At 39.2% G+C, this 27,145-nt stretch overlaps 3 protein-coding genes across 3 annotated transcripts in view; 1 reads left to right on the forward strand and 2 right to left on the reverse strand.

Moving 5' to 3' along the window:
• paxip1 (PAX interacting (with transcription-activation domain) protein 1) overlaps window positions 1-11,495 on the forward strand; it is a gene marked incomplete at both ends in the record, with an annotated part of 28,543 nt that extends 17,048 nt beyond the window's left edge. The window contains 11 exons of the mRNA XM_083907811.1: window positions 850-987; window positions 1,212-1,333; window positions 1,758-1,942; window positions 2,249-2,292; window positions 4,611-4,678; window positions 4,791-4,893; window positions 6,041-6,209; window positions 8,212-8,312; window positions 9,666-9,800; window positions 10,093-10,168; window positions 11,392-11,495. Of these exons, the coding sequence (XP_083763937.1) occupies window positions 850-987; window positions 1,212-1,333; window positions 1,758-1,942; window positions 2,249-2,292; window positions 4,611-4,678; window positions 4,791-4,893; window positions 6,041-6,209; window positions 8,212-8,312; window positions 9,666-9,800; window positions 10,093-10,168; window positions 11,392-11,495 (1,245 nt within the window). The remainder of the gene's footprint in view (window positions 1-849; window positions 988-1,211; window positions 1,334-1,757; window positions 1,943-2,248; window positions 2,293-4,610; window positions 4,679-4,790; window positions 4,894-6,040; window positions 6,210-8,211; window positions 8,313-9,665; window positions 9,801-10,092; window positions 10,169-11,391) is intronic.
• A 5,133-nt stretch (window positions 11,496-16,628) lies between these two features.
• ccr12a (chemokine (C-C motif) receptor 12a) lies at window positions 16,629-17,728 on the reverse strand (the record flags this gene model as incomplete). The annotated part of the gene is made up of 1 exon (XM_083907812.1): window positions 16,629-17,728. The coding sequence occupies one exon, from the start codon at window positions 17,726-17,728 to the stop codon at window positions 16,631-16,633; it is 1,098 nt and encodes a 365-aa protein (XP_083763938.1). The 3' UTR covers window positions 16,629-16,630.
• Window positions 17,729-23,269: 5,541 nt separating this feature from the next.
• On the reverse strand, window positions 23,270-26,969 carry coa1 (cytochrome C oxidase assembly factor 1). The gene is made up of 6 exons (XM_083907896.1): window positions 26,894-26,969; window positions 25,748-25,823; window positions 25,338-25,440; window positions 25,004-25,155; window positions 24,218-24,294; window positions 23,270-23,983 (listed from the first exon to the last, which is right to left on the reverse strand). Exons 3-6 carry the CDS (start codon window positions 25,429-25,431, stop codon window positions 23,872-23,874), a joined length of 435 nt encoding a protein of 144 aa, XP_083764022.1. The 5' UTR covers window positions 25,432-25,440; window positions 25,748-25,823; window positions 26,894-26,969; the 3' UTR covers window positions 23,270-23,871.
• Window positions 26,970-27,145: the final 176 nt, after the last annotated feature.

A 27,145-nucleotide genomic window follows, 5' to 3' on the forward strand; every position in this document is an offset into this window, starting at 1 on the left:
CCTTTCTGCCATGTTTTCAATCGCTCGCTCCTCATATTATTGGGGTGAATTCCAATTCCTTGCTTAATCCTCAATCTTAACCCTCAATCTCAAAAATGCGCGCTAGTGCAAGTGCTGTCCCGATTCTCAGAAAAATTGAGTTGAGGGGCGAGTTTAAGGGCTGTATCGCCCTCAATATTGAGATTTTCCGAGACCACCCTTGGGAGCAAGGGCTACCCAGAATGCATTGCGTGTTTTCACATGAGAAAGATGGCGTCGAAAGCATCGGGCGGGTGCGATACAAATTAAGTATTTTCTTTGTTAATAGAGATACTGTAAATAACTTTAAAAAAAATTAAACATTACACTGTAAATAACTCGCATTATAAACAAAATATGAAGTATTGATTGATTGAATGATTATATCATTATCTGCGCCAGTAGCACCACTTACAACTGTTTGTCTTTCTTTCTCTTTTCTTCATCCTCTTTTTTTTCTTCTTCTTCTAACTACCTGATTGCTAACTCCTCATTTTCCTTTACCTTCATTTATAACTTGCACAACGATAACTTCACACAGGTTAACGTGAGGTGACGTGGGGCCCCTTTAGGGAGGTTTCCTACTGAGTTGTCATTGCAAATCAACCATTGTTGTTTAAGGTGGACGGGGATGCGGCTGCTCACTGATGCATTTAGGCAACAGCCCTCAGGTGTCGGGTGCCCCCTATCGGCACGGGGCCCCAAGCAGTTGCCTGCTTTCCCTGTTCACAAACTGCACGTCTACCCGTAGCGCAATGAAAGTGAGAAAGTAACACGTTAAAAAAAAGTTATTTTTGTCATTGTTGAAATGTGTGGTGTTCTCTTTCCCAGGCACTAAGAGAGGGTAAGCGCTGTGTAACCGCCCACTGGCTCAACACTGTACTGAAAAAGCGGAGGATGGTTCCTCCTCATCGGACATTACATCTGCCCTTTGCCTTCCCTCCTGGAGCAAAACCCTGCTCTCAGCATGTGAGTCCAACCACTACATACAACGGCTCTCATTTTCACAAGCTCAGGTTTATAACCAGTGAGAGTCATTTTTGGTTTACTTATAGAAGGCTCTGATTCTCAAACTTAATTTTTTTAATTCAAATGTAAGGGTTTTTTTTTTTTTCCACGTCAGCTCATTATCAGCACAGCTCTGCCCACCTGCCCTTTATCACAACATACTTTTTCTGTCTTTTTTTTCTCAGATAATATCAGTGACAGGTTTTGTGGATGCTGACAGAGATGACCTAAAGTTAATGGCCTACCTGGCTGGTGCCAGATACACTGGATATCTGTGTCGTAGTAATACCGTCCTCATCTGTAAAGAGTAAGATTGGTGGGGGGGATGATACAATGCTTGCTGGGAGTATCTTATTTGTAGCACTATTAACTGATCAATGCAAGTGTTGTAGTGTTTAATGTGCTGCATGCTTTAATTGTTTATGTATAATATGCAATACATTCTGAACTTACAGAGGTCAATATTAGAGTTATGCTTTCTTCTTACGGATAGTAATCCAAACACAGAACACTCCTCTTGAATTAAACGGTACACCATTAGTACAGTAATGGTAACAGTTCCTCAATCCACACACCAGGCAGCTGAGGTGTTTATAATGAGTCCAAATACATCCCCATCAGGTTTTAGAGAGTCACCTATTCCGTGTTAAAATATGTGAAGGACTTCAATATTCTCTGCCATTTTGAATTGTGCTTGAGCAAGTGTTGATGTCTTACTGATCTCTTTTCAGATCTTGTGGACTTAAATATGAGAAGGCCAAAGAGTGGAAAATCCCTTGTGTGAATGCCCAGTGGCTATGTGATATACTGCTTGGCAACTTTGAAGCACTGAGACAGATTCAACACAGCAAATACTCGATCTACACACAATCTGAACCATTGATGCCTAATCCACAGCTGGTCCAAAACCTACTGGGTAAATTCAGCTGATAATCTGTTCTTTCAAACTGATTTTTGTTGCAAAAGCATTTAATTACACAGTTAACACTAGGGATGCACCGAAAAATTTGGCAATGGAGAATTATTGGTTTCGGCCAACAATTTTCATTTCAGTGCATCCCTAGTTAGCACACTATTATAAAAGGAAAAATTGACACATCAAATGCAGAACATATGCAGTTTGGTTGCGTGTTGGCACATGTACATCGTAAAAACATCCATGAAGTGTATTTAATGTAATTCTCCAAATCAGTAAATGAAGTTTTTCATCTTTCTTCTTCAGCTTCTTGGAGAACCCCAATCAAAGTATCTCCTGAATCTTTGGTGGTAAGTCTGTTGAGGTGCTGCTTGACTAGATGAATACCAAAGTGCGCTTTGTACTTGTTTTCTTTCTAGACCTTTATATGAGGTCTAGTTGCTAGCTGAGCTAATTTGAAGTCCTGTCAATGATAATTTGATTAAGATGGTTGACAAATAGAGTTTGATATATAATAGAGTAAAAAAAAAAAAAAAAACTAAATATAAGTGGTAAAATGTGAAGAGGATGTGTGCCTTAATATATTCTATATAGAAGAAAAAAAGTCACACACACATTAAAAGCTAATGCTCACGTTAGTTTAATAAACTATTCATGTTTGAATAATTGAATAATGAATAAATTAACCAACTAAACGAGAAACATGAGAGACTAATGCTACATTTCCTTACTTCCTTTCTCCCTTCCTTGTCACGGATGACATGTTTTCTTTTTAGCTGCAAAGATTGCAGCTAACACACTTTTTAGGTTCATGAATGGTAAAGTGTTCCCACACAATTTCGGCTGAACGGTTTTCTCCACCTCCGCAAGTCTAAAATATGTTTAGTTGTCGCTCACGCTAAAACTTTCCTGTATCGCTTATTCGCTACACTATTCACGCGCACGCAAGGCTCGCTGTGGCCGTGCATTAACCGGCATGAAACATTCGGCATCTGTAAACAGTTCCGCGCCTAGGAGTGACGTTTTAATCGCATGACTCGACAAATCGATAATTGAATTCGTTGCCAATGCTTTTAGTAATCGATTTTATGGATTAGTTGTTGCAGCCCTAAATAGAATTAGATGCCAGGGCAGAGTTCCTACACATATTGCATTTCAAAATTCCATACTTTTCCAGACTCAAATTCCCAGATTTCTCTGAGGATTTTTCAGTCAATATTAAATACCTGAATACCAATTGTTAGATGGTAAATAATGTTTTTAAAATCCTTCACTCATTTTTCGTGAAGCTAGCCCTCGGAAAACTTGCATCGACTCATGACACTGTCGCAGCTGACAATAGGTGGCTGGATGTATGGAAAAAAATTGTTTATTTTCAGTGAGATGTTCCCAGAGTGTTCAAGCCTCTTTGTCTGTTTCCGTCATAATTTGGGCTTTCTTCTTCTCTGCTTCCTTGCGAGATCTAAACAGTTTACATCTTTTTTACATCAAGTGTTACCAGGAGCCATTTGTTTTTTTCACATTCTAACCATTGCACCTGACATCACAAACACGATTGCTACCTTAAATGCCTTATTTTGTACAAGCAGTCATATGTTAACTGGAGATTTATTACCATTTTAGAGATATACCAACTTTTTTTTTGCCAGCAGGGTTATTTTTAACTTTTACCCATGTTCCCAATTTTAATCTAATACTTAAAGATTTCAACGTCTGTAGCATTGTTTAATGTGCTGTGAAGTGTTAGTTTGACATGTAAAGTTTTGATATGATGTATGTAAGAGAACAAAAGTATAATGAGATCATACCTACTTTCATCTGACTCACAGCTAAGGATTAAAGTATAGGCTGTCATTTTTCTGTCCCGTCCGTACCCCGTCTTCATTTCTACACTAAGTCAATACTACAAGCTTTTAATTGTGATGGTGTACAAGTCTCTATTGCCAAATACCAAACCACCATGTAAAGACCTTGCCTGATATAGCACAATTAACCCCAAATGTCCCGTCCATACCCCCACTTTTAGTTTTTAGCAAAATACTGTGGAAAATGGCAATACAATTGCTAAAAAAAAGAGGCATACTAAAGACTTAAAAGATACAAACAGTTAATCTCCTCACAAAAAATAGGAGTTTCTAATGAATTCATCAACATTTTGCCCAGACCATGTGCTCTAGTCATCGGCTCAGTCAGTAGGAGTTATTAAAGCTTCTCCTCCGTACCCCCACATACAATCATGTTCATAAAATACAAAAGTAGCTACGATGTGCCAAGGTATAAATGCTACAATCTTATGTTAAAGTATTATATAACGAATGAATTACTACAAGAATTTAGCTAGCAAAGTGCCTGAGCTTTAAAATGTCATATTTGACCTTTCCCTCCACATAAAACAACAGCAAGGTATTATCGTCGCCTTGTAATGAAGGACTAGAAAATGACACAACAAGGCGTTACTGCAAATCAAAGTTAGTTTTCTGGTGTTGCAAAATGCTTCCAACCGGAAGTCCCTGACCCTGACTCTTTGATAAAATAATAACTTAGTATTTTACATTTGGCTCATTTGAAAAAATATCTCAAATTTAAAAAAAGAGAGGGGAAACAGGCAGTGTGTTGTACTGTGTGGCTGGCTCATCTGATTTTGATGTGCATGTTTTTTTACATGTAGCACATTCAACTATTGCAGAAACAAAGGATCACCGACTCCACCAACCAGCCCGTGAACAAGAGGGCCAGGTAAGTTTTAACAGATCTGTGTACACCTTTTCACATTAACACCACGTCAGTTATCCGGGAGAGCAATGCAAAGGTAATCAATGTAACTAAAGTTATAACTGTTTGTGTGCAGAATGGAGGAGATCAGGTCCCCCAGTAAGCTGCTCCCTCCAGACTCAACCCCACGAGTCATGTTTACCGGCTTTGAGCCTGCACAAGTTCAGCAGTACACAGAGGTGAAGTGTTGATATTCATGGAACAAATGAATGCGTCTTTCCATCTCACAAATGTGATCTGCACCAGACTGAATCTTGATGATGTACTCTCAATCATGTAATCATGTTCTAGCTCTGTGAAGGTTGAGCTTAGTTCACATTTCATGTTTTTCAAATCTCTAATCCAGTTGCCAATGTGCCTTGCGAGTCATGACAAATGATTACAGTAGTTACAGTTGCTAAGTAATTAAGTTTTTAATTTTGAGTATGCAATGACGCAAGCCAATACAGCTAATCAAGACCAAGATAAGAGTTCAGCAGCTGGAATTCAAACACAACACTGGTGCACCACAAAGCAAAAGATGTAGAACAAAAAAAGAGAATTCATATAACAATGTAGTAGAGAGCACTGCTGCAATAAAAGTTCAGAGGTCAACTTGGCTAAATCACTCCTGGTTTTATGCATAATTTCCTGTGACACTATTTTCCTTTGACCTCGCTCAGAACTGGTGTCAACATCTTTCCTGAGTGATCACATGCTGACATGAATTGCCTGAATACAGTCCACCATAGATAATGTCCTCTGACCCACTGTCTGCTGGCACTTGATTGCAACACTCATCAACATGTTATTTTTTTAATGGTTAAAATCTCAGTTAGTCTTGTTCTCACTCTTCACTTGTCACTTATGTACACTAATGCACAGGCACACCGACACACACAAACACATAGACGTATCTTTCGTAGATTTTTTAAAAAGAGCATTTTATTTACGCAGACTTGACGTCAGTGTATTGGGTGAGCCCAGATTAGATCACGTTGTCACAGGACAGAATAACTAATGTGAACAATACGCATTGTCCACTTAAGATTCTGTCTCTCAGGATGTGAATGGTATGACATCAAAATCAGGCCTAAGTGTTTTCATCACATAGCAGTTAATGGCTTCTCTTTTTGAGAATGTGCAGTGAGCCGTCCAGTAGCCAGTAGCACCTGGCTATCACCAGTAGCTCATGTGAACCACAATGGCAGCATGTTGCAACATGTGGGATGCGCTACATTCTTTAACCCTGAAATTCATGTAGTATGAACTTGGCTTAAGTCAGCAAAAGCTTTGTGACAATGATCTGTTGTGAAATGTTGTCTTTGCTTGGTTTTCCCTCTGTAGAGGTTACATTCTTTAGGTGGTGAAGTAGCAGACAGCAGTCGGAATGTAACTCACCTGGTGGCCTGTAAGGTGACGCGCACCGTCAAGTTCCTTATTGCCATGTCCGTGGTCAAACACATTGTCAGCCCAGAGTGGCTGGAGGAGAGCTGGAGGAACCAGAAGTTTGTGGGTATGTGTGTGTGTGTGTGTTTTTGTTTGTGTGTACACATGCTCATCCTCATGCATAATTGCAAACTGAATGCATGCATGCTTACTTTCACTGAGTATTTATTGAGGTTGTGCTGTAAACAATACATATTGATTGAAAACTTCCTCCTGATATAATTGACTTGCCTCAATGTAGGGGGCGTGTAGCAACCAATAATGTAATATCGGCCTATTACGTAATCATTTTGCCCATTTAAATGTAATAATCTTTTGAGCCAGTAGCATAATAACATTTGCCATACATGTAAAAACTTATTACGTTATTAGCCTAGCATGAATAATTAATAAATAAAATAATACATACATAGTGGTGTTATCACAATCTCAATTGTAAATTGAACATTGATCATAACGACTTCACAATCTCGACCTTTGAAAGCAAAGGTGGCATTGTCGATTTAACCACGACCCCCTAGTGTGAGGTTCTGCAAGTGTGCAGAGGGAGTTCCGATGTTCTGGTTAGCCATTGTAGCACGACAACAGGTTGCCTCTCCCGGTAATCTGAATCTGCTGCAACTAATAGCAACTGTGGCAACTGCTGTTTTGGACTACACATCGACTGAACTTGAATCCCCTCCCACTTCTCTGAAATCTGGCCCCACATTTATTCTGCAGCAGGACAATGACCCCGAACATACAGCCACTGTCAATAAGAACAAGGGAATCGCCGATGGCAGACTTCTCCCCATGGCGGCCTTTGCCATGGGGTCATATTGGAAAGTGCAAGTGCGGAAGCACAAACAAAAAAACAGACACACAGAGAAACACAAGACACATCAGAGATGGCAGACTACAGTATTTTATTTTTCATATTTATTTATATTGTCTTATAATGTGAGTTCTTTACAATGTAATGTTTATTTCTTGCTAAGTTTGTATAGGTTTTTTTAAAAGTTATTTACAGTATTTTATTGTTCTCTATATTTATATTTTCACATACTTAATTATCTCTCCGTTCATACAACAATATCAAGAGAAAATGTGAATTTTTCTGGCATATTTACGAATGGTAATTAATCGTGATTAATCCACAGCTACCCTGTCATTAATCTGATTAAAAATCAGATCAACGTTTTGACAGCCGCAGATTTGTATATCATAACCCAAATTCTCTGAATCAGTACCATCTGGATTTGTAGATTTTGCACCTATCCTCCAATCTAATAGGTGTTTCTTCAGTTCTGAAAGTTTTTGGTTATACCCAGGAATTTAACATAATGTGATGCGTGAGTAGTGCTCCTTATACTGAGTGTACTAATGGCAGTTGTTGAGCTGTTCTAAAGTATGATAGAAACTAAAATAGACAGTCAACTACTGTCCTTGCTGAGCTCCAGATAATTGTTAACAATGGTTGGCAGCAGAAGTGGTGTCGAGGTGGCTGTGGATCAGGAGGGGAGAGGCGTGGCATGTGGGGTAGTGCTTCTTAGACACAAGCTGAAACCCCCCTGTGATCCCGGGTTACATCACTGACGATGTGTCCAGGGGCACCAAACGGTGTATATAAAACTGAGTTAAATTAGCTTTTTTTTCTTTTCACACTAAAGACTCTTTGCTCATGTTTTTATTCAATCTCTTGATGTTAACGTTTCTCTTTTCAGATCACACCATGTGAACTTACAGTACTTTTCTCTGACTTGAGTTGATGATAACTTGGAGCATGTGTCTCACTCACAGACTGGTCTACATGCTTATTCAAATTCACTGATTGCCATTAGTGGTGTCACATGGTGATTTACAACACATAAAGACTGGAAAAGCTGTGCCAATTAAAATACAAAGACCTCAGTAGAAATAGGCCTATGATCAGTAAGCTGTCATTTGGGTTTCAGATCTGGACCACATACAATAAAGGGTGATTTCTACTAGAAATGTAAAATAATATTTTCAAGTATATATACTTTTTATATAAAGTAATTCATATTTGAATGTGTTTCATTGAAATGTTCTGTGTGTTTTTATGACAGAGGAGAATCCTTACTCTCTGAGGGATGCTGAGGCTGAGGTGTTGTTTGGCTTCAGTCTGGAAGAATCTCTAAAGAAAGCCCACAGCGCCCCACTCTTCAAGGTCAGACAGCAAGCCGCTAACCCACACAGTATATCCATGTTTCCACTGCAGCAATTTTGACCAGGAATTAAGGAATTAAGAACTTAATCAGGAATATTATTTTACCTGATCTATGTCTATATACCACAACTTATAAAATATTCTCCCATTAACCACTAATTCATGGTTGCCCCCGGTACCGGGGGCAGCGTCATACGCAGCGATAAAGACGCCATAAAACGATATATAACTTTAACAAACACAGAGATGCTGCATACCCAATGAAAGGTCAGAAACTCAGCTAAAAGCTCATATATACCATTCTCATGTTCACAAAACACAGTTAAAACACAGATGGATCAAACCAGCAGGAGTGAAAAAAAAAATGTTACAGCACACACTTGAAAAGCGGCACCGGAACGTCGGCACGATTATGTAAACAAAAAAAACGTGTCAACTGGACAGCGGAGAACAAACAGATTCCAGCGGTACCATTTTTATCACTCTAGACCAAGATTCTCAGCCCCAGAATAAGAGCAAAACAACAACTGACTTTCAAGAAATAAAAGCAGAAATATAGCCATACCTTTGCTGTTTATCAAAACAAGTTATTTCCACTGGAACAAAACCACTTCTAATGAAGAACTACACTTTCCAGCATGCTTTGGGAACAAATCCCGGTCTGATTGATCATTACAGAGCGACATTAGATCGTTCTGATTAGAGAAAGGCGAATGTTCGCACAAATGCGTCGCATGCATTTATGTCCTTTTGACTCGCTAATGAAGTGATTCACACGCATTTGGAGACCGGGGTCTGATTCTACCGGTTTAGAGGTTTAAAACGAGCTGTCAATCACCCACATTGATCAAGGTAAGCCAGAGCTATGGCGCTGCGTAACTGGAGACGCTGCAGTCACAGAGTTATTACGCACCGCAGAGGAAGCATCCATTTACAGCGAGTTATCATACTTTTTTTTTTTTCGACCAATAGTGATTTATAAAATTAAATGGGTTTTTAATAATTTGGGTTAGTAGTTTGGTACCAAGATAATTCTTAATATTCTTAAATATCCTGGTGCGTGCACTAAATGAGACTGCATGTTCATCTTACATCTGCCTTTCTTTTGCGACTGTGATGGAATATTCCCCAGTTGCCGACAAGGCCAACAGGTCGACTGATTCATTGCACTAGCACTTCACACAGCTCCCACTGACCTGGAAAATCCAGACAAAGAAAGAAAGAAAAATAAATAAAAGAAACACACCAATAAATGCTCGATTTTCATAATTTATTAGTAGTAATTTTGAATACATTTTGTGCCTATCCCTCATTCATCATCACTCTGCCTACTTTGTGTGATTGCTAATGCAGGAAAAATACTTCTATCTCACTCCGGGTATTTGCCCCAGCCTCAGTACCATGAAGTCCATCCTGGAGAGTGCTGGTGGAAAGCTTCTGGCCAAACAACCTACCTACAGAAAGATCATGGAGCACAAACAGAACAAGGTCCTTAAAATAATTATTTAATGCATCTTTAACTGTTTTCGGGAGGGGGATTAAATATGCAGAAACAATAGGTTGGAATGATCAAGTTAATGATCAAGAAGTTAATTCCAAGTCATCAACAGTAATGGTAGATGAATGTGTTGAATTGTTATAATTGCCTCATATCAGGTATCAAAACAAACAGAAGTCAAATTAATATTAATAGGGATGAAACCACTATTTGACTGAAATTGTTTTATTTAATTATCACAAACGTATATATATTGCTCTACATGTTGGTCTTGTCTTGCAGAACCTTCCAGAGATCGTCTTAATTTCCTGTGACAATGACCTCCACCTCTGCAGGGAATACTTTATAAAGAACATTGGTAAGTTTTTCTCTCCCACTCTCTCTCTCACACACGCACACGCACACACACTTGTTATAGTTATCCGTCCACTGGTGCAGAGACTGTGAAAAGATTGTCTACTAATTTGCTGCATAGTTGTACAAGATTGTGTGCTGCTGTTAACATATGTGTTGTGTTGATTGTAGAAGAAAATCATCTATGTTTACTTTCTGTTTCTGTAGGGCTTAAAAGATTAATAAATTAAAAATATAATTGGGGATCATTGAGAAGAGGTAATTGAGTTCTGGTAAGATCTTCATTTTTATAGTGGCAACTCTTCCCATAAGTGATATAGGTAAAGAGTTCCATTGTAGGAGAAAAAAAACTTCGATCACTTTCAATCCTCAACTGGATGTGATTGAACAAAAGCTCTACGATAAGTTGATAAGTTTGTTCAAATACCAATTGTAATTCTGTCTGCTGTCACCAGGGGGCACTGTTTTCCGAAATGTAATATTTTCATATAGATGTTGTCAGGGCTGGAGGATCATCAATCCAAGGAAGTTTGTTTCAGATTGGAACAGGATTTATAAAGTTATAACAGTTTGTTTTTTTTGTCGCAAAAATCTGACTTTTGCACCCTGGCCGTTGGAACACCGTTTAACAATGCGTTATCATATTCAACACGCAACATCTACCATGTGTTTTGAGTGTTTTCACCAATTTTGAGTTGGATACGACAATCACTGGGTGATGTTTTCAAACTTGACAGTTTTTTGCATAGCAATGGCCCATCATCAATCACCGCAAGTTTGGTTCAGATCCGACCTTTCATTGCAAAGTTATAAGAGTTTTGTTTCACTATTGTATTTCAACAGTGCAGCATGCGTCCTTTGCATCATTTGTCTTCTCTGTTTGAAAACTACAGGTTAAGTTTTTTTTCCCCTAACAAAAATATATTACAAAACTCCCATAAAGTTATTGCAACTCAGTTGTATTATTTTGCGTAAAAATAAGTTTGGTGATCTGGTAAAATATTCTTGTATTCATCTCTCCCTGCTTCATCATCCTGGTGCACAACTTCAGGCACTATGAATATAACACTTCTATATGTGTCTATAGCTATTTGGTATAAAGTGACATTTAAAATCAGATAAACTGTGTCTATAAAAACAGATTAAAATGTTTTATAATAATAATAATAATAATACAATTGTGCTGCTTTGTTTGACGTTTCTCACATTGTCCTTGTTTCTGTCCAGATGTACACAACGCAGAGTTCATCCTGACAGGAATCCTCACCCAGAAACTCGACTATGACTCATATCCTTTACAGCCAATGACAATTCAGGACAAATGGCTTTGAACTCAACTGGTTTTTTTTCGAAGAATGATACTTCAAAATGTTTTCTACACACTTATGTGTTAATTCATCTGAGTTTAGTAGAGGCCAAACATCAAATCAAATTTTATTTGGAAAGCCCACAATTACAAAACACAGTTTGTCTCACAGGACTTCACAGGGTTGGTAACATCCTCTGTCCTTAGACCTTCGACCAGGGTAAGGAAAAACTACCAAGGAAAAAATCCTTATAACGGGGAAAAAGAAAGAGGTAGAAACCTTAGTGAGAACCACAGGTGAGGGATCCACTTCCTGGATGGACAGATGTGCAGTAGATGTTACCCCCAAAACATACAATACACAATGATAAAAAATAAGGAGTAAAAAGTCTTTGAATGCCAGGATCCTTCTGGATAATTGGGTTTGTCGCAGCCTGTAACGAAGGCTGTTGTGGTCAGAGACTTGTTGATGACAGATTCCTCGTTTCCTTCCTGGCCTTCCAGCAGAAAGTAGTAGTAGCTTTGAAACCGGATCTGGATCCTGTAACCTTCACAAGAAGGTCGTGGGGGTGCTGTGCCTATCTCAGCTGACATATAGGCGATAGGCGGGGTACACTCATAGCATAGCATAGAACATTTCAACTCATCAAACAACACAAATGAAACACTAGTTTGCTGTTTTACTGGTAAATAATACTTATTATACCTAAGTGATCTGTTAGGGTGATAAGAAAATAAAACTATGTCTTTCAGATATGAAGGGGCCTGACCATATAGTGCTTCGTATGTGAGGAGGAGGATTTTAAATTGAATTCTAAACTGTACGGGGAGCCAGTGTAGAGAAGCTAACACTGGAGTTATATGGTCTCTCTTTATAGTTCCTGTCAGAACTCGTGCTGCAGCATTTTAATTAACTGAAGGTTTAGAATAGACTTGTTGGAACATCCTGATAATAAGACATTACAGTAATCTAGTCCAGATGTAACAAAGGCATGAACTAGTTTTTCAGATTTTCAGCCTATTACCATTGTTTGGTGCTTAGCAGCAGTATAAACTGGAATTCTGCACAGCTGAAAATCTCAAAGCTCAGCGATTCAGTGGACCTCATTCATTTAAAACCCTGTCATATACATATACAGTACATTACATCACATACAGCAAATAGAAGCCTGCACTGTTTTGTTCTTATTTGGCATCCGGTGCGATCTTTAGCTCTCGTTTTACATTTGCGTCAAGCGTCAACATTTTGTACTTTCAGAAAAGAGCTGCATACGTCATGAGTGGTTACAGTATAAGTTACTGTTACTTTTCTATCCCACCAATTTGGCCCTGCTCTTTTGACTTCAGCATTAAAGCGGAACTAGACCGGAAGTTCCTATTATCGCTGTTTTTTTTGGTGTGTATCTGCGTCATTACCTTGTTTATGAAGCCTGACGGTTCGAAACAAACAGTTCAGCCATTGCTGAGAACGTTGTGTTTTATTGTAATCTCGTGGCTCAACGAGATCACTGAAAATCCCGTAATAGTTACGTAAGCAGCGGTTCTCCTGAACAACCGATCGTCCTGCTCCGGGCGGTAGTCCGGGCACATCCGGTTGCGTACATTGAACCGCAGAAGAAGAATAACGTCCGTTGTGGAGGTGTTTCACGAGCAACAGTGTCTTCTGACTCTGGGTCTGACTCCGGTTTAAAGTCATAAAGGGACTGCGGCGGGGAGTCGTGACGAAGCTATTTTTAAACGCTGTTAAAACAATGTTTTGATAATGAGTAGCAATGCATCCACCGCTCCAGAGAGGGAGCTGCGCTTCTGAGAGCTGACGTGATAGATTACGTCACTTCCAGATACCTGGCCAATCACAAGACAGGTGGGAAGGCTCTACGCTGGCTGGCCAATCACAACACACTCTGTCTTCTCGGGCGAGATTTATGGCTGAAATAGCGCGACTGACAAGCGCTTCGAAAAGGACAGATTTCAATCGGCTCGTTTACATCAACTAGGAGGATTTTGACCATAAAAACAACTTAATATATGTAAGTAGACCTCCATAACTCACATATATGTGCAACAGGACCACTCTATGTGACCTTTAACAAAGCACTAATGACCGCATGATAGTTTATCTTTTTCAGACCTAATATGCCTAAATGCAGTGAGTTGCTGCCATGTGTTTGATTATGTTACTCAGAAACGGTTTTCCTTGACAGTCGCACATATAGGTTCACTTGAAGCAGTGATGAAGAAGTGTGAAGAGGAGGAATCCGCTCTGAAAGCTGCCTGTGTCTCACTGATTTTTTCTATGCTTTTATTTATGTATATAAAAGAATAGAATAGATTTCCTGTCATTTTGTAACCTTTTGTTATCTGATTAAGATTAAATAAATGGATGATATTTTTGTGATTTATTTAAATTAGCGACGTTTTTAACAATTTTCCTGTTCTGAGATACACACTGCTTTTTGGAATAAAACTACATTCATTTATGAATGACTCCGATTGATTTTGGCTCATGTCATACTTTTCACATCCACAAAGGTCCACTGCAGACCTTATGTGGGTGATCGCAACCACTTCCACTTTGAGACTGCATGGACTGTAAGTGATGACTGGACTTGTCTTTTTTTATTGAGGGCCAGATTTGATAATGTGAAGGTTTCGAGGGCCAATGGTCCTTGTTTCCTTTTAAACAGTAACATTTACATAAAAATACCATTTTCATTGTCACTCTTATCATTTTAACTGTAAATGTTATGGACCGGAAAGTCGTCACAGGCTTCGAGTCGATGTCTGTCTGGAACTCGTTCCCCAAGTTTTCCCCCGTCAACATCTTACGTCTAATGTAAATATCTAACGTTTGTCGGATTATAAACATTATATATATATATTTACAAATGTATAGTCTGATGTCAATGAGTTCCAGACGGACAGCGACTCGAAGAGCGTGACGACGCGAAGCTGAGCTCCTATGTTCAGTGTCGCGCTGTATTCCTCAACAGTTATTGTGCTGATATTACTAGTTGACATAGTACATTATTTTTGGATATCACCGGCTATGGTATTGCACAGATGAACGTAATGCAAAACGCTGTCAGAGCCGTCAGAGTGTTGAACTCTTGCTGCGGCTGCAGGTCTTTTCAAATTAAAATAGTCGCACTCGCGAAGCACCCCCCCCCCTTCCGATTAGTCGATATTTAGTCTAAATTTCAGGGCTTTAGTCGACCAAGAGTTTCTTTGGTTGATTACAGCCTTAAATCCTTAGAATATGATGATATAGGACCCCAGATTTCTGAGATGTTATCAATCAAGGTTGCTGAATTTTCTTTAACTCGTGTAGATTTATGAATAACAGGGAAAACTATTATATTATACTCTTATCTTATGTTTTATTTCTTCTTACTTATATTTAAAGTGTCATTTTTACCATATTGTATTTCATTTTATTTTATTCTAGTCTTACTTATATTTAGAGTGTGATTTTTTTTTTTTTTTTACCATATTGTATTTTATTTTATCCTATTTTTACTCTTATCTTTACGTTTTATTTCTTTTTACTTATTATGCTCTTGCACATTTCTGCACCTCTTGTCACCATAACTGAGCTGTTGTAAATGAGGAATAAAGTCATTCAATTCAAAACATTACATTCAAAAAGTAACTAGAATAAAGAATATTAAGAAAATCCCCAGTAAGGGTATCTGATTTATATTTAAAGAGATTTATATTGAAATTCCCTAAAATATAACAGAGTTTATCCTCATTGTTTATCAGATCAAGAATTTGACAAAGTCAGGGAAGTTCTCGTTTATGAAGATGTCGGAGCCAAAAGCCGGAGAAAAGATTGTGTAAGAAACTGAGTTTGTTTGTTTTTTTACGACTTTATTGCCATATTACAACTTTTTTTCTCGTAATATTCCCACTTTATTCTCATAATATTATGACTTTATCCTCGAAAGATGTTATTTGTGTTTGTTTGTTTTAGAATTCACAATTCCTTTTATCTGGAGCATGCTAAACGTATCATTCAGATGAGAAATTCTTTTCCTGTTTTGATTTGAATCATCCCATTTCAGGAGGCCTCACTACCACACTGTTGTAATCGCATGATCACGTCCACGTACTGCTTGAGTGGTGTTTGTCCATATGATTCATCAGAGGAAACGGGAAACTGGTCCAGATGCTCTGACAGAAAAGGGAAATGATCCCATCTTTGGTCCACTCCCACAAAGACACACAAACGACAAAAGTTATGCAATGTTATTCAACAATATTTTGTTTTTATTGGAATGCTAACGCACATTTCTTACATTCATTTGGAGTGCTTATTTATTACATATACATATACTGAAAGTCTGTCTGAAGGAGGTCATGCCGGAAATCATCAAGCAACACATACACATGGACCTTTTTACAATGTTGTCTCATAAAATCGTGTCTATTTTATGTGTTCCATTTATAGTTGGAACTCAGGGATTTCCAAGATCACGGGGTGGTTCCTTACCATAGATTGAAAGTCCACTTACTGTAAGCGACTTTGGGCTTGTTTTTTCTGTGAAGTCACAGATTTGTTTGGCCCTGTTGCTAAAGTGTTGTTGCTTATTTGGGCTGTTCCCAGCTCCAAAGAAAAAAGAAAAACACACATAAGATATATGAAATAAATGGAGCATATAAAACAGAAAAAGTGGAAATGCCATCAATAATCATAAAATCATATTTACAAACAGTATATAACCACATAATCACGTTAGCTTAGTTGGTAGAACTGACGGATGCATAAAAGACACACGTCTTCATCATGTAACCGAATTTGAACATAAATGCAACATATGCTACAATACAAAACACTTGTGGATTGAAGATCGTGATAATAGAATACTAGTTCATGCCTTAGTTACATCTAGACTAGATTACTGTAATGCCTTATTATCAGGATGTTCCAACAAGTCTGTTAAAACCACACCCAGAAATTGGCCATTTTGGAAAAACGGAAAAAAGACTTGTCTATGCATTTTGAAGGAACTCGTCCTCGCCCCGCCAAATTCGGAACATATGTTATAGACAAGTTTATGATAACCATTCCACTTTTTGAAAAAGCTTTAACATGAACAGAACTACATGATATTTATCACTGTCATCAAATATGGAATATCAGATTGTTTGTGTGTACTAGTACTCGTAAGCAGAGTGTGGCGTCCTCTGTGACGTGCTCCTGGTGCTATGGCTGCTCAGGCTCATGTGTCTCTTCAGACACGGGATCTTCTTCGCCATCAGCCTTTTGAAGTGGCTCTGGAACTTCTTACCCACAAATGTGTAGAACACAGGGCTGATGCAGCAGTACAGGTAGGCTATGTTGCGGGTCACGTACATGGCAAAGTTCAGCTGCTCGGAATACAAATCATCATCCCCTGTGACGCTGGAGATCTTTATGGCTAGGAGGAGGACGACGATGTTGTAGGGGGTCCAGCAGACAAAGAAGGTGAAGATGATGACAAATATGAGCTTGATAGCCCGGCACTTCTCCTTCATCCGTGTGGACAGGATCCGCAAAGTGATGCTTAGGTAGCAGTACATCACCATGAACAGAGGGAGGAGGAAGAAGAGCAGGAATTGTTGGTAATAGCTGACCAGACGCCATGTGTTCATCACACTGTCTCTGTATCCCGACTCCTCACACACCAGGCCGTTGAAAGGGCTCTCCCACACATTTTGAAGAACCAGCTCCTTCACACTTGCCACAATGCTGACGCACCAAACGGTCACAGATGCAATGATGGCGTATGTTCTTTTCCTGCTCTTGGCAGCAGCAATTGCGTGCACCACTGCAAGATACCGGTCAAAGGTCAGGAGCGTGAGGAAGAGAATGTTGCTGTAGAAACCGATGAAGTAGGCGCTGCTGACGATCTTACACAGAGCTTTGCCAAAAATCCACTCTGACTGGTGGTACACTGCCCAGAAGGGGAGACTGCCGGCAAAGAGAAAGTTGGAGAGGACCAAATTCAGCAGGAAGATGTTGGTCACTGTGTTCAGCTTCTCATACTTGAAGATAATGAGGAGGACAAGTCCGTTACCAAGGTAACTCAGGAGGAAGTTGACATAGTAGAAGACCGGGATGAATCGTGCACCAAACTGGTTGACAGCCTCTTCTGAGCTGATCATGACGTTATCGTTAACCACGTAGCTGGCGTCGGGCGTGCTAGTGTCATTGAGCATTTTCATGAAAGCGTCATATGAGTTTTCATCCATCCATCCATCATTCATGTCCATGGCTGCGGTTTGTACTGTGACACAGAGACGAGGAAAGACCTGCGTTAGTGTGTTTGCTTGTCAAAATCACAATGAGAAAAAAACATTTGGTTAATGCCTGGATTTATATATATCGCCTTTAGTCTTGACGCTTTACACTACAGTTTTCTATGTGCATCTTTTCGGTCACACCTCTTTCATACCCATTCGCACACAGCAGTCAGGAGCAACGTGAGGTTCAGTGTCTTGTCCAATAACACAATCTTGCAACATAGACTATGACCTCGAGTAATTAAAAGCAGCATGATGTGCAAAAACAGTCATTTAAAGTTTTTGTTGGTGTGTATCTGCGTCATTACCTCGTTTATGAAGCCCTGAAGGTTCTAAACAAACAGTTCAGCCACTGCTGAGAACGCTGCGTTTTATTGTAATCTCAGGCTCAGCGAGATCTCTGAAAAAAACCCGTTCTGGTTACGGAAACACCGGTATGAAGACACATAGCTGAGTGAGTGGGTAGTTAAGCGCATAAACTAATTTTTCAGCATTTTTGTTCTATATACTGTACATGTATAAGGCAGAGGCAGAGCTTTTGATGAGAGGGTGAAATATATCAGTTGCACTTACTGACCCCAGCTTTAAGTCCAAACCACTCCTTTGACAGTGGCACAGAGGCCCTTTTTTTTACGCCTGGCATTTAACTGCATTTTCTGTGATCGGACTGCAATCAGATAAGTAAGTACAGGTGTAAATAACTGCTTCGGGAGGTGGTCGGAGATGGACTGTTACCACATTGTTAGGGATCAGTTCATTCAAGATGGAGTCACAAAATGCACCTTGGACGTAGGTGGCCAGAGGGCCATTAAACCCAGTCTCCCAAGAATCTTGATGTGAACACCACAGTTGCGTGGGTGTTCCGGGTGTGAATGCATGTGATGAAGTGCTATCTGATCACTATATGATCATAAAAAAAACCCACATTATTATGCCAGGTTTGCTGACAAATCTGTTTTTTTTCTTTAACAAATATCTCAAGCTTTGAATACAGCATTAAGACAGTTTAGTACTTTTAAAACTCAGGGAGGGGTAAGGAAACTAACCTTTCTGTGGTTCATCTGTGGTATTTACTGGCAGCAGGGAACAGAAAGTGCTGACTGCAGGAGTCATTTGGAGTTTCATCTGGTGTGTAACACAGTGACTCATACTCTAGTTTTAGTTTTAGTTGGCATCAAAAGACAAGAAATTTGTCCACTGTGGGTCATTTTATTTATGGGGGGTCTAACATGGCGACCCCCTGATATAAATATAAAAAAGGCTCACCCTGCGTTGACGAAAAACAACAATCCAAGGTGATTCTGCACTTAGATTTTACACACTTTTCTACGTGTGCTGTAAATCGATGTAGACACAAATATAAATAGAAGATGTTTAGCTGCAGTTTTGAACTGAATTTAGAGTTCACAGTGGTTAAGATTAAGCTCTTACTCCATTGTGTGTTGATTGTGTTCATTAATAACACCACAATAACACCACAACTGTCTTTTTGTACATGCAGTATGTCGACACGTAAGATTTTTCTTGCAAAAGAATCTGCAGGCTTTACAAAATCTCACCGAGGGCCGTGATTGGCTCGTAGGCCGGACTTTGGACATGCCCGAGTTGGACAGATATCATGATGTATCGCAATTCAATTCTATTTCATTTTATTTGTGTTACATATTAGAAAATACATAGACAACATCAGCAGAGAAACCCACAAACAATTCCCACAATGAGCAAACACGGTGTAAAAACACAGGCTGATAGTGGATAGTGTGTGCACTCACATCTGCACTCACATCTACACAGGAAACAGGAAGCAGTTCACCTTCAACTTCCTCGTCTGCAGTTTTGAAGCAGAGCTTCGTCTTTCACTGTCACACAGCTGCGAATTGTGTTTCTTCTTCTTCATTTGTGTTAATTTTTTATTTACAATATTCATCACAGAGATCATTCATGTACATCTAGGTTTTTTTGTGTGTGATACCTATCATTAAACCAGTGTTTTTAATGTGTTTGCGTTCAATTGGACAGTTACTTTGAATTAGATTTCATCATAAATGATAGATTGACACGGGTGCTGTCTAATTCCTCTCCTCTGCAACTAATGATTATTTTTATAATCTGTCTATTATTTTCTCAATTAATCCATGAGTCGTTTGATCCATAAAATGTCAGAAAATGATGACCAGTGATTGCATGGAGCAAAGAAACCAGGAACATTTAAGGAGAAACTACTATGTTGTTAATTATCACATAATACTTTAAATATTGTGAGGTGTTTGCTTTATTTCCCTAATTTTCTATAATCCAATTATTATTGTTGATTTTATTATTATTGATTTGATTTTGTGCAGTACTGTATAGTCGGTAAGAGATGGGACAATTTTTATTGCACATATTGCACAATAATTTGATTTTACTATAGAAGCCTTTTACACTGAACAAAACTATAAAGGCACACTTTGTTCCCATTTTCAGGTTCTAATCTGTCTAAATCTGTGTTAGTGAGCACTTCTCCTTTGCCGTGATAATCCAGCCCACCTCACAGGTGTGGCATATCAAGATGCTGATGCTGACAATAAAAGGCCACTCAGAAATGTGCCGTTTTACACGTTGAGGGAGCATGCAACGTGTTAAAAGTAGTTCTGGTAGTAACTCCAGATTCTCTCACTCTTCAACTCTAATTCATTTGTTCATCACATTTATCAGTAACTAATGAACAGATAGTGACAATAAGACAAGCAGCCTCCCAGTGGCCCATGGTGCCGGTGATGTCGCGGTATCTCACTGTCAAGATCCTGAGGCCCATTTTCACTGGCGTAACATCATTGTGATAGGCTCAATGTAAAAAAAACTCAAAGTGCACGCTCATGCGCACACGCACACACACACACACCCGCACGGCCACTCGAGAGAATTGCTATTGTCGCCATGTAGACTAGCTGGTAACCAATTCATTGACTATTAAAATAGTCGATAATTAATTTAACTAAATGAATAAATAAAAGCTAAATAAGTGAATAATTGTTATAACTCCAGTCAAGTCAGTTACATTACATACATACTGTTACTTTTCACATTTCTTTACAGTAGCTCATGTAAACGGACAGTTTAGTTGGAATGGATTGTTGAAAAGTATGACTTGCCACTGCAACAATCCGTTGCAGATGATGGAAACAAATCATTCTATTCAGTTTGAATAGAATTCTATATCCATACTAACCCTAATAATAATAATGATAATAATAATAATAATAATAATAATAATAATAATGATAACAATAATAATAACAAGTAGACTGTGAACTCACCACTGGGGTGTTTGCAGCACTGAGGAAGCACTGAGTGGCTCTGGAGTGATCCCTTTTATTCAAGTGTGTGTCTGTGTGTGTGTGTGTGCGCGTGTGTGTGTGTGTGCGTGCGTGCGTGCGTGTGCGTCTGTGTGTGTGTGTTTCACTTCTATATAAAGGATGATGACATATGTAATTATAAGGTAAATAGGTAGGTAAAAATAATAATAATAACAATAATAATAACAAGTAGACTGTGAACTCACCACTGGAGTGTTTGCAGCACTGAGGAAGCACTGAGTGGCTCTGGAGTGATCACTTTTATTCAAGTGTGTGTGTGTGTGTGTGCGTGTGTGTGTGTGCGCGTGTGGGGTGACTTCTGTGGAAGTCATGTTATGCAGCAACTTACCAGTTAACACCTCTAGGGATGTGGGATCTGTGGCTCTTGCGCGACTGGGCTCGTTGAGTTGTGTCACTTTTGTCTTTTTCACTTCTATATAAATGATGACATATGTAATTATAAGGTAAATAGTTTGTATTTATATCGAGCTTTTCTAGTCTTGATGACCACTCAAAGCTGCTTTATACAGTTTTATGCAGCCATTTTTAACACTAGATTATTGATCAACCCCAAGCCCAAGCTAGGTTATTTATCTTTTGAAGGCCTTATTCTTAACTTATCTATTTCTAGTTGGAAAACACTAAAACCAATAATGATACATCTGAAGGTACCTATTATGATTTTACTCCCTCTCTCATAACTTTGTCCATAGTACAGCGGCCTCACTGTGTACTACATTAGATTCTATTGACCCTCTGAAAAAGAAAGTGGTGAATCAGATGAGACAGTGATTAAACCCCTCCTTAAAAAGCCACCCTTGACCCAGTTGTTTTAGCTGATATCAACCTATATCTAATCTTCCCCAATTAATTAAGTGAATTAATGGCCTGTTTGAAGATTTTCAGTCAGGTTTTAGATGACACCATAGCATAGAAAGAGCACTAGTTTAACTAGTTAAAGTCAGTAACGACCTTCTCTTGGCCTCAGATAATGGTCTAGTCTCTTTACTTGTCCTGTTAGATCATAGCGCTGCATTTGATACCATTGATCATGACATTATTTTGCAGAGATGAGAGCAGACCCTTGGGATCACAGGTACTGCCCTCTGCTGGTTTAAATCATACTTAGCTGGCTCAGGGAAACCTGGACCATCTCTTAGTTATGCTGCTATAGACCTAGACTGCTGGGGGAATTCCTGTGGCGCACGCACACTCACTCTAGTTGTAGTTTTCCTTACCCTGGTCGAAGGTCTAAAGAAAGAGGATGTTCCCAACCCTGTGAAGCCCCGTGAGACAAACTGTGTTTTGTAATTGTGGGCTTACATAAATAAAATGTGATTTGATTTGACGTATATGTCTATCACACACATCTGTCATACTCATTCACACTGAGTTGTCAGGAGGTTAACCAGCAGAGCCTAACCCACAACCTTCCAGATAAATAACAATTCACTCTACCCCTGAACCACCACCGCCCATATTTCATGTCTCATCTAAACTAAATAAAAACTAATCGCCACTGGTGTGACACTGTTAATAATGTATTAGCCACTTTTTTTCCTCACGAGTAGACTTCTCCAAATCATTACGTACATTATTGGTAACACTAGGGCACAATTAATTAACTTTATAAAATAGGCATTTATTGATTGTTTACTCATATTTAACTAAACATTTTGAAAATGTTACCGTAACACTTTTAAGACCATAACCTCTCGTCGCTCGCCTGTTGTTTAAATAAAATGTGGTACACAATTCCGTGAAATGTGACAACAAAGAACTGAGCTGCCTTGGCGGAGGTCTGCTCTCTCCAAGTGCTTTTTTTTTTCTCCGAGCGCTTAGTTATTTATCGTATGCCATTACAAGTATTTGCTTTCTGCCATACACAAATAAAAATGTCACTAAAATGCCACTCATGCACTCTGAATAGTTGTTGTATTTATGAAGTCATAGTTGGGGTGAATGTTTTACACTGTACAGTAAGGGTCACAAGGAACAGTTATTACTATTATATAGTACTATACTAACATTAACAGTAGCTTTATAGACCCTTCAATAATATATGCATATTATATATATATATGGTCGGTTAAAACATGACAAATATTTGTAAATTCGTAAAACATTAAGTAACGCTATTGTAAAGTGTTACCCATCATTAATGTTGCTTTATAAACCACTTACTTTACTCGCACCAAAGTCCATAGAGAAAATCGATTATTTTACAGTTGTTCATCCACTGCTGCCTCCATCAGTAAGCTTAAATGTGTTGTTTTTTTTGTGACTTTAGTCTTTTGTTCTCTCTGAACTTGGCTGTAATTGCTTAAAGTCTCCTCTGGAAGGTCAGATTTCTGTAAACGCAGTCAAGACATGGTGCAGATTCTCTCTAAAATCACCTGATTTACATTATGCTGAAAGGACACTATGATATTATTCATCAATAATCTGTCAGTCTGTCGTTTGTATATGTTTGTGTCTTGATTTTCTACTTTTCGGTGGTTCTTGACACCTCAAACCTCAACCCCGTTTCTTCTATGAAAAAAGAAATGAAAAGACAAACAACAATCAGTGCAACAACACACCTGCATCACACGGTTTATTCAAAACCAGATACAGCCCGAAGCTCAGCGGGCAGTGGTGAGTAACTGCTTCTTGCATGTCTTTTCAAATTATCCTGAAGCTGAGCATTAATCACGTGGTAAAGATTGTGTACCTCTCTGTCATCAGACCTGGGCTCAGAACAACAGGACTCTGATTGTTCTCACACACAATCAGTCAGTGCCAGAGGTCAGTGTCTAGTTTTTGTGTGAGCTCTGGAGGAGGAGGATTCAGTAGGTCGATGATCTGTCCTTCACGCAGCTGCAGCACTGCCCGTTTCAGTCCCCACCTGCAGGGGGCGAAAGACATGGATGAGGCAAGCAGCAGGGTCCACACGCTCAGGTTCTTATCCACAGTTTTCCATAGTTTGGGAATAATTGATCAACATTTTATGAGCCAATCAACAGATCGATTCTTTTTCTTGATTAATCGATGAGTAAAATAATGCTTTGTTGGAGCCCTATGGTCGACTGCATAGCACAAAAGCATGCAACTTCCAGCGAAGACAGGCTGTAACACTGACCTGTTGGTATCAGGGTCTTTCATTGAAGAAGTATACACATAACCACCAGTTTTTGACCCAGTCACAGGAATCTTAATCTGCAACACAAACACAAACATGAGACCAGTGTCACATGAGACCTTATGAAGGACCTGACATAAAGCTCTGCTCTAACACTCTAAATCCAAGTATGTCACCTTCCTTCCGACTTCATATTTGGGATGGAGTAGCTCAGTGGTTAAGACCGGTACTCCCCTGTGCAGGAGACATCATAGTCACAAGTTCAACTCCAGCCCTGGATTGTGGTGCTCAATTGGAAGGCGCTTTGGATAAAAGCCTTTGACATGTAATGTATATTCGCTGTCTCTCCGTGATACAGTATGTACTGTACACATAGTGGATAAGCTGACTATACACATGGAAATGGAACAAAAGGTAAACAAGATTTTTTTTTGCCGTTTTGATAGTTTTCTGTAAACACGGCATTGTTTCAGGAAATCCACACAAAACCACTCAAACCAAAAGTCCTGTATTGATCACATCAGTGTTCAACTGGTTCTTATAAATGTCTTTTGATATGATGGTTTGTGTGTGTCATTTGAAAACAAAATACCATTTTGAGAAGAAATAACATTGTTTTGAATGTTAAGTTTCATTTTGCAGGAGAATTGAGGGGTTTTGCCCATTGTGTGTGTGTTTTTGGATTTTGTGTGTAGTTCTGAGAGCATGAGGCATGCTTTCAGAAAATGTGTGTAAACAATCGAGAAAAACTGTAATACACATCGATGAAGTTGTTAAATACAGCACCCGTGCAGTTTTCTGATCGAAATGGTTGTGTCTGTCAGTCAGATGGATGTTGTAGACTTTTAAAGGTGGGACTCCAAGGCTTTCCAAGGCAGCTGGACATGCTTCCAACTTCTGCAGAGCCAGTCTGTGCCAGTCTGAGTCACTGAATTTCTCTGATTGATTAGACGGAAATTTTGTCAAAAAACATGACAGAAGACTGGAGTGAAACTGATTTGAGTATTTATCTATAATTCTTTGCTCCAAAGTTGTTATAACACAAGCAGTATAATGTGAAGAGAGAGGTGGAATTGCATTTGATTAACAACTAAACTAAGCAGAGCTCAGCTATACTCACTTTGCAACAGGTAGTACATGGTGGCAACCCCTCCACCGGTCAGCACAGTGGTGAAGATGGCCAGTTGCTGCAGATGACTGGTAGAAACCCTCATTTTTCCTTCCTTCAAAGTAAGAGTGCATACACAGAGTCTAGTGTCATCTGACACATACATGTTCACCACTACACTATGGAGCTTAGTTAGATAGTGTTGCTCCATAAGTTATCATTCAATCTGATCTGAACACATTCTGTTAAATTAATTGGGTCTTACAAGAAAGTAATTACCTGCAAAGTCCACTGACAGAAAACCTGCAGTCCCTTATTGTGCCATGGCTAAGAGACATTGGTTTACATTCTTTTCATTTTAAACAGCGCACTAAAAGACAACAATATAATACACTCACAGAGGTAGACATGAGAGAGCTAACCTGTTGGAGCTGGTGTCCTTCAGCCACCTGGAGTCAAATCCCCTCTGTCTTTTCCTTTGACCCGTAAATGTCCTGCCTGAAAAAGACATAAAAACATGTCCCCAATATTATTGTTGGGGTAGTGCACAAACAAACAAGCAAAAAGCTGACGATGAAAAAAACAACACACAAGATAAACCAGGTTTAAATTGTGTAACATTGCGATAAAGTGATGAATGATTATTTAATATACAGTAGTATACAACAGTGATTCCCAAAGTGTGACCAGTAAATAAACAGGTTGCCGCTGCCAGTAGTGTTCCTGTTTTTATTTTTTTTGTCCCTCTGTCTGGGCCCTAGTTTGCCTTTGCGTTAATCCTGCTCTGAGTGTATATTGTTGATTAGAAGTAGTTTTACTATGAAAGATTTTACTATGACAAAAATGACGTTTAAAAAGAGAAGCACGTGAGGTCACGTGGAGCGGAGGCCACGCCCCCCCCCCCCCCCCCCCCCCCAGCGGCCAGGTATCACAGGTGACATAAATGAGCAGGTGATTAGGCCAAACCACTCACACCTGTGACACCTGCTGTATATAAGCCAACTCCTTCAAATGCTTCATTCTCCACTGAACCTCAGTGAATCATCACCTGAGCAGCTGAGCCTGAACTGAAGGTAAAGTAAAAAATCTCAGTCGATCCTTTTGTCTTTAATCTTGTTCACATTTAAACGTGTTGTTTCTTTCTAACGTGTCTTTGTTGTTCTCCTTTTTACAGACTCAGCGACTGAAATACTGCTCATCCACCAGGCGTGATGTCTGTTCGGTGAGAGCCAGAAACAAAACCCCGTTCAGATTTCTGCCATTTTTGTGAAATGACACTTTAATAAGTGATTTTCTTTCCAAAAACCTCGTATCTAGGACTTGTTCAGGCTCCGTTGGATCAAGCTGAACAATTCGTCTCATGGACATTTGCGAAACAATCCCACCTTTTACGAACATTTTAACTTTTATTACTTTCATCTCTTAACAGGTTCCGTGAGCGTGACAGACCAATCTAAACTCCAGCGGTAACACCGAGACCCACGAAGGAGGTGTGTAAATGATGACTTTTGATAGAAAACTAGTGGAATTCCTTTTGTGTACGTGTGTTTTTTTTGCCATTAACTTACATCATTATTCTTCACCAGGTGAAAGAAGACGCCACAGACGGCCTGAATCCAGCCTCTTCACTTCCTGTTGTTTTTTTACTCCACTTCCGCCCAGAGCAACGTCACTTCCGGTTCAGAGTCGCTTGAACAAGGAACAGACTCTACACAGGTGAGATTGGACACGGCACATACTTTGCTTCTGTTGATTTATAATACTTGTTAAGCTCAGTGTCTTTGTTAAACGTCTTCTCTTTGGTCTGTTTCAGAATCCTG

The sequence above is a fragment of the Microchirus variegatus genome (assembly GCF_963457635.1).
Source record: "Microchirus variegatus genome assembly, chromosome: 21".
NCBI lineage: Eukaryota > Metazoa > Chordata > Actinopteri > Pleuronectiformes > Soleidae > Microchirus > Microchirus variegatus.

What these genes read in the sequence shown, in the direction of transcription:
- coa1 (XM_083907896.1), bottom strand. Translation starts at nt 25,431, where the DNA reads ATGAGGGTTTCTACCAGTCATCTGCAGCAACTGGCCATCTTCACCACT. An exon ending in CATGTACTACCTGTTGCAAA is followed by an intron (nt 25,156 to 25,337) that starts GTGAGTATAGCT and finishes CTAATCAATCAG; the next exon opens with AGAAATTCAGTGACTCAGAC. An exon ending in TCGATCAGAAAACTGCACGG is followed by an intron (nt 24,295 to 25,003) that starts GTGCTGTATTTA and finishes TTTGTGTTGCAG; the next exon opens with ATTAAGATTCCTGTGACTGG.